Source organism: Aspergillus vadensis, assembly GCF_003184925.1.
Source record: "Aspergillus vadensis CBS 113365 unplaced genomic scaffold BO88scaffold_1, whole genome shotgun sequence".
Taxonomy (NCBI): Eukaryota; Fungi; Ascomycota; class Eurotiomycetes; order Eurotiales; family Aspergillaceae; genus Aspergillus; species Aspergillus vadensis.
The window spans coordinates 2875289-2889177 of record NW_020292039.1 but is presented as its reverse complement, the minus strand read 5'-3'; the positions used below and the strand labels follow the sequence as shown (position 1 = coordinate 2889177).

The following is a 13889-nucleotide window of genomic DNA, read 5'->3' as shown; positions in this document are numbered from 1 at the left end:
AATATCCAACTTACATCAATCAGCCCCCGTCCATCCCCATGTAAACCATAAACCATCCAATCGCCACCCACCTCATACCCTATAAACAATGACACCCCATCTACGTAGCTCCCCCCAACAATCCAAATTTACCCAGCACAGCACAGCACAGCAGCGCATCTAAAACCCGCACCTAAACATACACCTCCACAATTGCGCAATCGCAATCGCAAAATCTAGACTCTCTCCAAAAATAAACGTAGTACGTGACCATGACATGACACTACCAACTCCCCTATCCAAAGAGGTCGACAACCATTAACACGGGGTTCATGTTCCACGGAAACTAGAGTTGAACCCGCGTGGCGAGCCAATATCAGGGAATGAGCTCGCTGCATGATGCGCATGGAGAACTTGAATTGACTCTTGATGATGATGGGTTGTGGAAAGTTAATTGTGAATTGCATCAGGTTACGTACTTTACTTCACTTCACTTAGTACATTGAAGGTTGTTGATGTCAAACGGGTGACATTATGACTTCATGGGGTGGTTGGGATTTGGGTATATATATGCTGTTAAGTTCGGGGGTTGAGATGAATTTGGTATCAGATTCAGAATCAGAATACTACTATCTACTATTATCTAATTTAATAGACGATAAACTACTTGTTTATACCACCAAATCATCAAAATGGCATCCAACTCCAACCCCGGAAACTTCGCCAACCGGTCCCACGACGAAGTGTCGAATATCGCCAAGAAGGGTGGCCAGTCTAGTCACTCGGGCGGATTTGCCAGTATGGATCCTGATAAGCAGGTAAATCATATATTCCTTCCTCATGCTGAAGACATTTTGAGTTAGTCAAGTTTTGGGTGAAGATACTGACTTGACTGGCTTTTAGCGCAACATCGCATCTCAAGGTGGCCAGGCCTCCAGCGGTAGCTTCCAACCCGGAGACCCTAGAGCCCGTGCTGCTGGCCAGAAGGGCGGATCAAGAACCCAGTACGATCAGTATGATGAGGATGATGAACCTGAGGAGTAAATTATCTCTCACTACTGCTCAGTGATGGTTTACTTCTTAGTGGAGTGGAGGTAAACGTTTTTGACGATCGTTATGAGATGAAAGGATAAGGGCCCTGTTTTATGATAATTGTTTTCTGAGAAAGTGTATGTACGTACTGGCGCCAGTATACACAAGGCGAATATGAAATGTGTGCACACAACCAATATTGTTCAGTAATCTCTATTCGATGATCTTGAATTGGGGAGGATAGTATCGATATGGACTGGGTTTGTGGGGTGACATCACAATATTGCCGTTTCCGGTCGGTTCAAATCGACGCATCATGTGAGGTCATAACATCGCCCCTTGAATGTCATGGTGTTGTATATTTCTCATTGATGCCGAGATATTCGGCATGTGGTGGCGATTTGTAGAGTTGCAATGGGTTCATGTGCTACAGTCAGCGGCTGCGTTGATGTTGCTGAAAATAGTAGAGCTGCGAACGATAACTTCTGCCTGAGGTCTAGACAGCGTTGGAGTGGAAAATTGAGTGCATTACTTAAGCGGCATGTTCAGCTCACTGAACATGGTACAGAGTTGATCTACCAAAGGTTGGATTGGTTCTGCTCACTCGGACGAGTAGCTTCAAAAAACTGGTTCAGCGAATGAAACGACCACCAGTGCAGTCTTCAATTCTAGCCTTATGGTTGCTGCCGATTTGCGTCTGCACCAACCAAGGCAGCCTCGAAGAAAGCCTTATAAGGCTCGGCAACTGAAACAAGCAGCCAGCGCAAAGATTCAGGAGACCCAAAGACAAGACAAGACTCCGGGCCAAGAAGAAAACGTTCTATTTTTTTCTTTTTTTCTTCAACTCAGTCGTGTGCAGTCTCAGCCACAGATCTGCAAATAGATATAGAATACTTTCATCCGTAGCATGAGGCAAAAGTTTTCGCACGAGGCTATTCGCAGGGATCTGCCATTGAAAGCGCGCTAGGCAATGGCAACCGTATAGTTTATCGTCTCGGTTTCCTATTAAGGTTATCGTGATGCTGCGGCACCGGCTGCGCCCATCAGGGGTTTCTGGAAACTAGGAAAAGATTTGCTCAAACTAGTAGAACCTAAGGCCCAACTCAAGCCTCGAGTGCCGCACTACCGAGCCTAGAGAAGAGCAGAACACACTTCAACTCAATAGAACCGTTTTGGTGCTGGACGAAAACTGTGCAGTCTCCCATCTGGGACTGGTGGAACGGTCAGTGATCGGTGGTTCGCCGTTCGGACGAGTTTCATCCATTCTCCTTCCCACGATTCGGATCTGAAGCAGAAGTTGCGACTTCGTCAAGGCCTAGAATTGAACTCTAGCGGGTTAAGTTTCGGCCGGATCAGCGAGTCGTGGCCACCTCTGTCAGGCCATAACCATCTCCATCAAATTTTAGTTATCTAATGATCACCCGTCCCGCGATGTTCCTTTTGAGTATGTGCGCCGGGATGATAAGATGCCACTGGCGCTGCTCGGACATGGGCGATACGCCCACTGTATGAGAAAGTACCTTTTGTACAACTGTCTTCGAGGCGTGAAACGGCCCTAATAAGCCTTAAGCCGGGGAAGAATCCTTTGGTCTTCCAGAGGAGAAGTGGACCGGGTCTTTCTTCAGCGCTTAGTATCTAAACGGTTAGATCGTAGCCCACCTAGTAGGAGTCTAGAGCCGATAGAAAGGATAGATACACAGACTATCTACTCCATGGATAGCGCTGGGATGAACCACCCAAAAGTTTCAAGACCGAACCACTGGGTGCGAAGCGAGAAAAGCAAAGAGTTGAAAGTGGCTCGTAGTGGGCTCTCTCTCCAGGGCCATCAGTTCACAGTCAAATCAACTGGGTTTTCTGCTTTTTTCTTCCATGGCAGCCCGGCGCCAAGCTTTGCTTCCGGAGCTAACCTTTTGTCGGCCAGGAACCGGGTTTCTTACCCACCAGAATTCCACACCGGCGCATCCACACCAGGGGACCAGCACTTGAAGAGTCGAGATCGAAGTGGTCAGCACTATTGGCCATTCTAGAACATCTGGATGCATCAGCCAGAGAGCCCTGGAAGTGGACTCGCTCCCCTCGACCACACAACAATTGTGTTGATACTATGGTTTTTGTTTGTTGTTCCCCATTGTCCCCTCCAGAGGCCACCCCATCTGTCCCATAGATCGAGTCATCAATCACATTGGTGAAGACTGAATAGCATTCCAGACTCATGCAGTCTCAGCTACATTATCCACCCCTTTTTTATTTTCCAATCAATCATAATGCCGATGTGGATTGGTGGACTCGCGGAAACTGTGATCACAATTGCTGTGAACAGATCGCAGCCGTCGGCTGATTCATGGCGGTCATTGGCTGTGGCTGAGCCACTAACGTCATAAAGTGGTGATACATCGGCCACTCCAGGTGAACAATCTTGCAGGAGACTACTGTGATTGGTGCAAGCACATTGTCAGGAATTGAGATTGTGCTCACCTGTGCCGCCGTTTCATTGCCTCGGAGAAACAGACTTGAAACGGCAAGGTGTCAGAAAGGGAGGCAAGAGGGACGGGAAGACACAATAATTCATGGACGGTCCATTCACAATGGGGGTGAGAAAAGAGACTTCGGGGCAACCATCTAGGGGGCGGCTCGCGAAGAAAATCTCGCATGCCGACCTTTACACCTCCCATTCTCGTCCAAAGTCACCCGACAGAGAGTTGTCCGGAAGGAAGGGCCCCATTAGGTTGGCCTACATGCTTCTTGTCTGCACAAGGGATGTGTACTACTGTACAGTGTATGCTGGGTGGTGAGAGTTGGCCATCACGGTCAATCCCACACCTGTCAAGGGGAGTACACAATAAAAGTAAACAAGGCCCGGGGATCTTATCGACGATCTCCTGATTGCACCAACTGTAGAATTCTGCTTGGTAGCGTTCCTGGTTCACGGTACATAGAAGAGGAGACGGGCGAAAACCGGTGCGACTACGACCGAACTACACAAGTAACTAAGTCAGGGAGGGGAGGGAGAGAGTGGATTCCCTCCCTAACCAGCAGTGGAGTAGGGTGCTGCTCCCCGGAAGCCCTAACCCACTGAACTTGCCTTAGTGTCCAAGGGGCCAGCCAATCCAAGGCTAAAACTGTGTGGGGCGGGCCCCCGTAGCCGCTGAGTCAGCCAAAGGACGCGCAAGCCTTTTCAGTTACCTGAAATTCTGGGTGGATTTCTATTCCTGGCGTGGAGAAACGAGTTGCCCATCTGGTCTCTTCGCGCTGCTGTGTTGCTGCTGCTGCTGCTGCTCTGCCCACTCGGTCTTGTAACGTTATCCCTCCCTCATTAACTCCCGTCCGCCAACCTTGGTCGATCCCTCCCTTCCCATTTTACCCATCATCTCTTCTTCCCTTACTCTCTCCATCAATCACTACTACTACTATCACTATCCATCCATCTTCACCCATCTAACTCCTCCTTCCTGTTTTTCATTCTACCCTCTCCAACGCTATCGTTACGTGTATTGTCTTTTCGATATCCCTTATAGACTACTCGCTTCATTGCTTACTAGTAACCCTCCTGAATCGATTCACTCTCACCCCTTTCTACCTCGGATCACATCAACTCCCATCGTCTCTCGTTATCAAATCCAACCCACCCCTTTCTCTGCTCCGACCGTGCACTTGACCAAATCGCGCTGGTCTTCGCTCTCGTTTATCAGGTTGCGCTACTTGAACAGCTTTTCACCTACACATCCTCATCACCATGGCTACATTGGCAGAACATCCGGCGGTCGCGCCGTCAACCTTTGACCAGGACATCGAGTCTTTCCTCGATCTTGATCAACTAGCATACACCTCCGCAGAGCCCGCCCGCGCAAAGACCGCCCTGGCTGCTCAACCCACCCTACCAAGCACCGAGTTCAACGCTGGCGATGTACGAAGTGCTGGTTTTGCCTCGACAACAAGTCAACAAGCCCCGATCGCATTCCAGGGTCCCAGTCACCAGTATGATGAACACAAGCAGCAGACCGGCCTGCCTCCAGGCGCCCTGGCTCATGCCATGACTTTCAACAACCACATGAACGGCATGGGTTATGGTGCCCCGAGTCCCGGTTTTCCCATGGGCGGAGACTTCTACCCTAGCAGCCAACTGAAGCGCGAAGAGCCTTCCATGGATTTCAACAGCCCCCCGACTCGCAACACCTCGGATATGGACCTGGAGTCCGACAACATGGGATCGGTTCCTGGCTACTTCATCTCCCCGAACCCGAGCAACAAGAGCCAGTTCGTCGACCCCAACGCTTTGGGCGGCCATGAGATGGCCTCCATGGGCCCTTCCACTCAGGTCGGACGCATGTATCCGGGTATGCACCAGCAGCAGGCTGCCATGGCCAAGGCCGCTCAGCAACAGAAGCACAACGAGTACCTTCGCCAGCAACACCTCCAGCAACAGCGCCGCATGGACGAGCACATGCACCACAATGCAGCCCCCCACAGCCAGACCCCTCGCCCCTCCAATCCGGCTGTTGAGGAACGCATCTCCCGCCTCTTGCAACAGATGCGCCAGTCTGCCTTGAACTCGCCTGACGACTCCCCCTCTCCTCCTTCCCTCCTGCCTCAGATGGCCAAGGCCAAGAAGGAGGAGCAGGATATGGATGAGGATGAGAGACTCTTGGCTAGTGAAGAAGGAAAGAAGCTCAGCAGCAAGGAACGTCGTCAGCTCCGGAACAAGGTTTCCGCTCGTGCTTTCCGGTCTCGCAGAAAGGGTATGGAATCCCCTGTTGGTGTAATGACCTGGACATGAAGTGACTAACCCGTTGTTTAGAGTACATTGGTCAGCTCGAGAGCGAGGTTGCCGCCAAGACCAACGAAGCCCACGAACTGCGTCTGCAGAACCGTTCCCTCTTTGAGGAGAACGCCCGTCTCACCGACCTCGCCCGCATGCTCCTGTCGTCCCCTCACTTCTCCTCGTTCCTGGACGAAATGGGCCCCAACGGTCTTCCCCTGCCGAGCCAGGTGCAGTCGCAGCCCCACCCTCAGCACCACCAGCACCCTCAGCACCCGCAACAGGCCCAGCCTCAGCAGCAGCCGCCCCAGCAGCAAGCGCCCGCCATGACGCAACCGCCTATGCAGCAAGCTCCTCCCGTTGGTATGGTCATGGTCCCCAACCAGGGACTCGATGTCTCGGCCATGGGTATGAACAACGGTGGCTGGAACTCCGGTATTGACATGAACTACGGCAACCCCTCCGTGTTCGCTGTCCTGGAAGTCCCCGAGCCCGCCATTGACACCGAGGCCCTCTCTGGAAAGACCTCCAGCATCGTGGACTCTTGCCTTCCCAGCGTTGCCAGCTCCAAGGACGAGGCTCCTGTTCTCGCCTCCATGCCAGCTGTTGCCGAAACCGAGCAGAAGTCGGATGTTGGCGTTGAGAACCCCGATGTCGTGATGGACGAGTCGGACCCTGCTTTCGCCCTCTTTGCTGATATGCCTGCCGCCCCTACATCGCAAGGTTCTGCTTGTGCTTTCGATGGCATTGCTACTGGAAAGTCGGCTTTTGAGCTTGTTGTCGAGGGCGAGGTCAAGGACAGTGCCCAACAATTTGCTCATCTCTGCCACAGCATGGAAGCCGCTTTCGAGCGCGTGTCCATGATGACTGCTCATCTTTAATGATTCCCCATGTCGCGCACTTTCGAGCCTTATAAGTACTGTAAAGCTGGTTCTTCGTTTTTGCTATTTAACCTTCTCGCTAGTGGTTCGAAAGACTATTGAACCTGCCATGTAGACACCAACGTCTTTCCTTTGTCAATGATCTTGTGTTTATATACTTCTGCCCCACGACGTGGCTCATTCCTGTCTACGCTTATTCTTTCTATTGCTGCTCGTCTTTTCTTCTACTTTTTTCTTTTTCATCCTCTTTTTCAGGGGTTCGACGGAATGGCTTCTGGTGTCTGGAAGAGGAAAGGCTACTTGGGATTGGAATTTGGGAGCTTGGAATTATGGATTGTCCGGACTGGCTATTAGGGAACACATCAAGATACAAATTAACTCCATATCAAAAGTTGAATGACCTTAGGATCTGCGAGCCTTTTGCATACTTAGATTGTATTAGTAAGGAAGTAGATGACCAGTGGCAGACTCAGTACTGCTTAACTAGCGTGGAGGAGCTGCATGGCTTGAAGTGGTGGAAAGTGGCGATTGTCAGCCCCGAGAAAAAGTTGCCGGGCGGAGAAGCTCTGCGACTCATCCAACTTATTGACAACCTCTCATCTCCCACCATCTCCTTTATCTTGCTTTTTTAATTTAGTTCCTATGAGATGACGGACCGTTGACATTACTCGCATTTATCCTAACCCAACTGCATCTCCCTTTCCCATCAAGTTGGCTTCCCTTCTGCGGTCCGCGGCGCTATTCGCCAGTGTTTTTCGCGGAGTTGCCGTCGCTCCCAGACGTCCCTCGCCAGTCCTCCTCCGAACTTCGATCCCTCGAGATTCTCGCGGCTCTCATAAAAAGGCTTTATCCCAGAAGCGCGATTTTGCCCAGAAGCGCGGGCCGTCAGCGTCGTCGAAGAAATCTCAGATTGGCCAGCCAGTGGAACCGGGCACTTACCTACTGCCTGCCCCTCGACTACCTTTCCGACGCGGACAGAATTTCCTCCTCTACAATCCCAAGTCTTTTCAGACATCAGGTTTCGGTCCTCCGCCGACGCCACCGACCGGCAATCCCCCAATGAAGTTCTACTACGAGATCCTGACCACGCCAACGGCCGATACCCCAGGCACGACGGTCCTTCTTCACTTCCCGGACAAGCGTTATTTCTTCGGTCAACTGTCGGAGGGCACTCAGCGCGCATGTACGGAGCGTGGCATTAAAATAACCTATCTGACCGACGTCTTCCTCACCGGCCAGATACAATGGGGCAATACTGGAGGATTGATTGGCGTTATCCTTACGCTGGCTGATGGGATAGCCAGTTCGAACAACGCTTTGGAACTTCTTGCGCGGGAGAAAGAGGAACGCATTAAAGAAAGTGGACAGGCCAATGCGGCTGCCAAAAAGGAGCATGGAATGTCATACGCGGTTCACGACGGACAGTTGGTACCGCAACGAGGAACTCTGACAATCCACGGAGGTAGAAACCTCACACATACCCTAGCCACCGCACGGAGATTCGTCTTTCGCAAGGGTACACCGGTGTTCACGCGCGAATATGATTCGGAGGGCATGTCGAAACCCGATCGCCTCGGAGCGGAGGATCCTTGCGAACAGCCTACATGGTCGGACAGCAACATCAAGGTCTGGGCTATGCCTATCAGGTCTTCCCCCGTCCCGCACCTGCAAGCGACGTCGCAGGTTCGCTCAATGAGCCCCAGGAAGCGGAGCCTCGACGAGTTCGAAGAGAGCAACAATACGTCAGAGCCTATTGATGCGCGAACCCGGGACCAAGTCATCAGGCAGTCTGTGATTACGGACATGTTCAACTCGAACTGGCGACTGGATGCTCTGCACGAGACCAAGTTGGCCGATGTGAAGATGCCGGCCGCGATGTTCGTTCGTAACCCCGTCACCAAAGACCTTGAGCAGTACAAGGGACCTGCCCCCGGAAGCAATGAGCCACTCCCTGATATCACGGTCCTCGTACGCCAACCGTGGCCCGGTGCAGCCGTCGAGAAGATTCCTCATACTACCTGGTGTCAGGAGTCCGTTTCCTATATCATCCGGAACCACGATGTCCGGGGAAAGTTCGACCCGAAGAAGGCTCAGGAGCTGAATGTTCGCAAGGGACCAGACTATGCGAAGTTGACCAAGGGAGAGAGCGTGACGTCGCAAGATGGTAAGACCGTTACTCCTGACATGGTTTTGGGCCCATCCCGACTGGGTAAGGGAATGGCAATCATCGATTTGCCTACCCCGGCACACGTCGATGATCTGGTAAACCGGCCCGAGTGGAACTCCCCCGCCGTTACTACAGGCCTGCAGACCTTCCTGTGGATTTTGGGTCCTGGAGTGGGTGATCATCCACGGCTCCACGAGTTCGTTGCGAAATTCCCCGAGTGCGAACATACCGTGTCCAGTTCGGACTATTGTCCCAACTACCTGTCTATGAAGAGCATCGCAACCTCGACAACGCGGATGGGTTTGCTGAGGCCTGACAACTACCCAACCCTTGTTCATGACAATGTGTCCCTCCCGCAGCCCGGCACTAGAACTGCAGAGCCTGCCACAGAACCGAAAGCCGTTGCCCTGAAACCTGTGGCGCCCGGTGTCATCATTGACATGGAGCCCAAGTTTGCGCTCAATTACTCTGAAGTGGAGCCGCATTTTGAGCCCGCACAGGTGCAGCGCCAGATGCCTTGGGCCATCGAACAGCGCCTGAGCACCATCCGCAAGCGTGTCAAGAAGGAGGCGTTCACGAAAAAGCTCGAGAGCTTCCAAAAGGATCTCCCAGGAGCCAACGTGGAGATCATCACCCTGGGCACTGGATCCTCCGCTCCATCCAAGTACCGCAACGTCTCCGCTACTCTTCTCAATGTCCCTGGATACGGATACTACCTGCTCGACTGCGGTGAGAACACCCTTGGTCAGCTGAAGCGTGTCTTCGCACCTGAGAAGCTGCGTGAAGTCTTGCAGAATCTGCGGATGATCTGGATCAGTCACCTTCACGCGGACCACCATCTCGGCACCGCTTCTGTCATCAAAGCCTGGTTCCAGGAGAACTACCCCGACGGAATCCCGCAGACAGACGAGGTAGAGATGGACATGTCCAAGATCCTGCAGGAAAAGCGACTCTTCGTTGTCTCCGAACAGATGATGACAGGCTGGCTGGAAGAATACGCCGCTGTCGAGAACTACGGCTTCGGCAAGGTAATTCCCCTGAGCGCCTCCCCCTACCTCCACCAAGGCAACATCCGCACCCAATTCGTCTACCGTCACTGCCGCGCCGACGGCTCCTACCCCGGCCACCAACTCGAAGCCACCAGACCCTCGACCACCAGCCTCAGCTTCCACGACCAATCCTCCCCCCTCACCCCTCTCCTCCGCTCCGCCACCGGCCTCTCCGACCTCCTCACCACCCGCGTCTCCCATTGCCGCGGCGCCATGGCCGTCTCTCTCGTCTTCCCAGACGGCTTCAAGATCTCCTTCTCCGGCGACTGCCGTCCCTCCGCCGGCTTCGCCACCATCGGCCGCAACTCCACCGTCCTAATCCACGAAGCCACCTTCCAAGACGACATGGCCGTATCCGCCATCGCCAAGAAACACTCCACCCTATCCGAAGCCCTCGAAGTCGGCCGTCTCATGAACGCCCGCGCCATCCTCCTCACGCACTTCAGCCAACGCTACCAGAAGCTCGCCCGAGTCGAAGAAGCCCCTGCCTCTCGCACAGCCAACAACAAACCCGCCGCTGAACCCAGCAACCACGTCGGCCAAGTCGGGCTCGACGTTCCGGACGACGAGCCCCCACAAAACAACAACACCCGTAACCAAATGTTCGGCGACATCAAGGTCACCAGCCGTCCTAAGATCACTGTCCCTATCGTCGCCGCCTTCGATTACATGCGTATTCGCGTCCGCGATATGCCTATCGCTCAGGCGTATGCGCCTGCCGTCGAGAAGCTGTTTGACCTCCAGGAACGCGCGGGCGAGGAGAAGGCCGAGCAGAGGAAAGAGGCTGCTAAGCAGATCGCGCAGAATAGGCAGAAGGCGAAGAAGCAGAAGCAGGAGAAACATAAGCAGATTCCTGCTGCTGCTGCTGCTGCTGCTGCTGCTGCTGCTGAGGAGATGGAGGTCGAGAAGGTAGAGGGGGCAGGTGCCAAGTCGAAGTCGATTTGGAGTGCGAGTGAGAGTGAAAGTGGGTGGAGCACGAGTGGAAGTGATAGTGAGGGAGAGCGCATCAAGAAGGAGCATTATGCTAGGAAGCGGAAGGGTAGTGCTGCTGCTGCTGGTGGTGGTAAAGATGGGCAGTAGGAGAAAGTAGAGTGTGGAAGATCCATATGGGATAATACTATCATATTAGAGTATATAACTTTCGAACATATTATCATGATGTATTATTATTCTTATTGGTGCTTGACTACGGTCAGGCATTTTGGTTTAGAAGAGAATAGATTACTACAGGTCAAAAGCAAAGCAGCCCAATACTGCATACTATGTATTATGTCTTCCAATAGACCATAGTAGTAAATATGTATATCTATCAGACCAGATTAACCAATCTCCCAATCTCATGAGGGTGGTCAAGACGAGCAAAAGAAGAGAAAAGAACTAGGTACAGAGTAAAGCAACCTCGCATACACACTCAGATAGATAATCAATTGCTGTAAGCTCTAGAACCCAGCCACCGACTTCTCCGCATCATTCTTACCATACAACCCCTCACCGAGATTCTGCAGACACTCGGACCTCCAATCCTTGGGGGTGAACTTGTCCACGATCTCCTTGAACGCTTCCAGCGTACAGAAGCTCTCGTCGCCGGGGAGATGGTTCTCGGCCTTAGCGGCGCAGCCGGGGATCCGGACAGGACGGTCGTTGTATCTGATGCGGACGTAGTGGGAGCGGAGGGATTCTTTGGACGATTCGGGGAGAGAGGACAGAGGGACACGGGCTGTTTCGGAGGGTTGGGGGGTATTAGGCGTGCTGGAGGAGGAAGAGCCAGTTAGGAAGGAGAAGAGACCCTTCTTTGAGGTTGTGTCGCCAGCTGTGGATGCCGCGCGTGCTTGATCTTGTTCGGCTTTGGAGAAGAGCTCGATGGCTACGGAGGAGGTGAAGGGGGGCCATTTCCCGTCGAAGGCGCCCGTGCTGGTGAGGATGGCGGCAAGGGTGGTGTCGTGGCAGCCGCTCATGGCGAATTTGATGGCTTTGCCGTTGGTTGGGGAGGAGCCGGAGGCAGAGGACTCGCTGCGCCAGCCGCCGTCAACGGCGGTGCTGACCATGCGGTCGACGACGTCGCCGAGGAGAGCGCCAATGCCGAGTTTGCGGTATTCGTTGCTCTCGGTGTAGCCGGTGAACCATTCGTCGACGGAGATCTGGTCGATGTAGTTTCTGAGTTTGCGGTCGTAGAATTCGGAGGGGAGCTTGGTTGCGGGGCCGTGGGCATCAGTAGCGTTGATGGTGTCGTTGATTCCGCACAGTTGAGGGTGGCCGTCTACTGCGACACGGGGGGAGCTTTCGGGCATCCACTTGGAGATGCGCTTGTTAATGTAATCCATTTCATCAGAGGTGTTCCCTGTAAGATTGTTAGATTGTTATTGGTTTGAATGCTTGGCGGCTACTATGGTATGACAGGGTGCATTGGACTGGGGCATCTGAGTAGAGGACGTACATTTGAGTGCTGCTTTGTTTGCAAAGAGTCGAGCAAGTTGCCTGAAGCGGCGGCAGTTTCCTTCATTCGGGAAGAGGGTCTCCTCCGACACAGCGCGTGCAACGATCACCGGGGGTGGAAAGTCCTGGGTGCGGGCACTGGCGGGATACATGCCCCAGAAAGCTTGCTGGAGGGACTCGAGGGCACGGGGAATGGGAGTGGCACGAAGATACATATCCTCGGTATCGGACTTGACTTTGGGCATGAAACCCAGCTGGTCGACATACAAGTGCCGCAGACGCTGGCCTAGGGCAAAGGTGGTCTCCCGTCCTTTGTCTGTCAGCTCACCGTGTTGGCTGGACTCAGTCAGCAGAACTCCCTGAAAGTTTATCGCTGAAGTCCAACTTGCCAAATGCCTTCTATATCACCAGTTGCTCCCACTGCAACCACAGACTGGTCTTTGTCGCCAAAAGCCTCCGTCTTCCTCCTCCATTCGAACCCGTTCCACGATGTGAGGTCTTTGTTGCTGGCGGCCATTTGAATCATTTGTCTGGCAACATTGCAGTACGGCCAGTCTTTGCAGAAGTAAAGAAGTCAGTGAGGGGCCGGTCAAATGTATGCGTCAAGGTGGAAGGACGAATTACAAGGAGCGAGTCCTGCCTAAACAATATTAGCCTGGAGATAAGCTGGGGGCAGGGTTGGACCGCATACATTCTGGAAACGTGAAGAGACGGGCGTTCGTTCTCCTGAAGAGCAGGTTAGATCACGAATATTGAAGCGAAATTGTGGTATGTATATCCTCCTTACCATGACGGAGAAACTGAACCATGCATTAGCCAGCGTCCTGCATGGGCAATCGGGGGGTTGATTTGCCGGCACTTACCACTTGCACCAATTGGAGTTTCAAGTCCCGAGGATAGAGCTGGTCCAGCTCCTCCTGGGAGTAAGGCTCACGGGGGACCAGAGTTGTCATTGGAAAGGCAGTCCGCAGTGAAGCGCGGGCAGGACTTGAGAGACGGCGTCAATGACAAGGGGAAAAGCAAAGAGCGAGCCTGGCAGACTAATAAATGAATGAAAGACAATGGGCGCAACGGCCGGACAGGCGGTGATGACGCCAGCAGGCGGTCTGATCGAGGGGAGCCAATCAACAGGCGGCACTGAACCCCGAGGCCCGTTTCGATGGTTTTTCGCGGGGATTTTCTCCATTCATTCCATTTGCTGTGCCTGCTTTAATTTACGAGGAAGTTCCTTTGGTGCATGCTTGTTGATCAGGGTCCTTTTGGCCTGCTTTGCTACCATTGGAGTTCATCTTTCTACTATCTCCATATCCTGAGTATAGTATTAAGTGTATGGTAGACACAATTCGTGAACAAGTATGCCCAAACTTCTCAACGAGATTGAATACAATCTACTACTCCGTAATACTGTAATCATGTCAATTTCCAGAGGTGGTCTTCTCCATCATCCTCGTAGTTTAGATAGGTGTGGTTGACAGGTTGCCATGCAAGCCGACTGCATATATTGATCGCACTTATTTCCCGATCAAGTCTCCGTAACCATACACCTCTTGAGCCCCTCTTATGGGTCAAATAAATAATGGCCCTCTGTCAAT

At 52.8% G+C, this 13889-nt stretch overlaps 4 protein-coding genes across 4 annotated transcripts; 3 read left to right on the top strand and 1 right to left on the bottom strand.

Annotated features, from left to right (window-relative positions):
• Window positions 1-671: 671 nt before the first annotated feature.
• On the top strand, window positions 672-1002 carry BO88DRAFT_298164 (general stress protein; the record flags this gene model as incomplete). Its single annotated transcript, XM_025702404.1, has 2 exons — window positions 672-797; window positions 883-1002. Coding segments are annotated over 2 exons (246 nt in total), but the record flags the coding sequence as incomplete, so codon positions are not given.
• A 3250-nt stretch (window positions 1003-4252) lies between these two features.
• On the top strand, window positions 4253-7064 carry BO88DRAFT_400679 (bZIP transcription factor). The gene is made up of 2 exons (XM_025705650.1): window positions 4253-5747; window positions 5807-7064. The coding sequence occupies exons 1-2, from the start codon at window positions 4745-4747 to the stop codon at window positions 6646-6648; spliced, it is 1845 nt and encodes a 614-aa protein (XP_025568812.1). The 5' UTR covers window positions 4253-4744; the 3' UTR covers window positions 6649-7064.
• Window positions 7065-7233: 169 nt separating this feature from the next.
• On the top strand, window positions 7234-11103 carry BO88DRAFT_400678 (ribonuclease Z). The gene has a single exon (XM_025705649.1). The coding sequence runs from the start codon at window positions 7708-7710 to the stop codon at window positions 10942-10944; it is 3237 nt and encodes a 1078-aa protein (XP_025568811.1). The 5' UTR covers window positions 7234-7707; the 3' UTR covers window positions 10945-11103.
• Window positions 11104-13329, bottom strand: BO88DRAFT_400677 (putative acid phosphatase). The gene is made up of 7 exons (XM_025705648.1): window positions 13161-13329; window positions 13085-13097; window positions 12989-13023; window positions 12922-12937; window positions 12687-12852; window positions 12299-12633; window positions 11104-12202 (listed from the first exon to the last, which is right to left on the bottom strand). Exons 1-7 carry the CDS (start codon window positions 13248-13250, stop codon window positions 11304-11306), a joined length of 1554 nt encoding a protein of 517 aa, XP_025568810.1. The 5' UTR covers window positions 13251-13329; the 3' UTR covers window positions 11104-11303.
• Between the last annotated feature and the right edge of the window lie 560 nt (window positions 13330-13889).

Excerpts from the sequence above, each read along its gene's own strand:
- BO88DRAFT_400677 (XM_025705648.1), bottom strand. The coding sequence starts at position 13,250 with ATGACAACTCTGGTCCCCCGTGAGCCTTACTCCCAGGAGGAGCTGGAC. Across the intron at positions 12,634-12,686 it reads GGTGATATAGAAGGCATTTG|CCAACACGGTGAGCTGACAG; the intron begins GCAAGTTGGACT and ends GACTGAGTCCAG. Across the intron at positions 12,203-12,298 it reads AAACAAAGCAGCACTCAAAT|GGAACACCTCTGATGAAATG; the intron begins GTACGTCCTCTA and ends ACAATCTTACAG.
- BO88DRAFT_400679 (XM_025705650.1), top strand. The coding sequence starts at position 4,745 with ATGGCTACATTGGCAGAACATCCGGCGGTCGCGCCGTCAACCTTTGAC. Across the intron at positions 5,748-5,806 it reads TTTCCGGTCTCGCAGAAAGG|AGTACATTGGTCAGCTCGAG; the intron begins GTATGGAATCCC and ends CCCGTTGTTTAG.
- BO88DRAFT_400678 (XM_025705649.1), top strand. The coding sequence starts at position 7,708 with ATGAAGTTCTACTACGAGATCCTGACCACGCCAACGGCCGATACCCCA.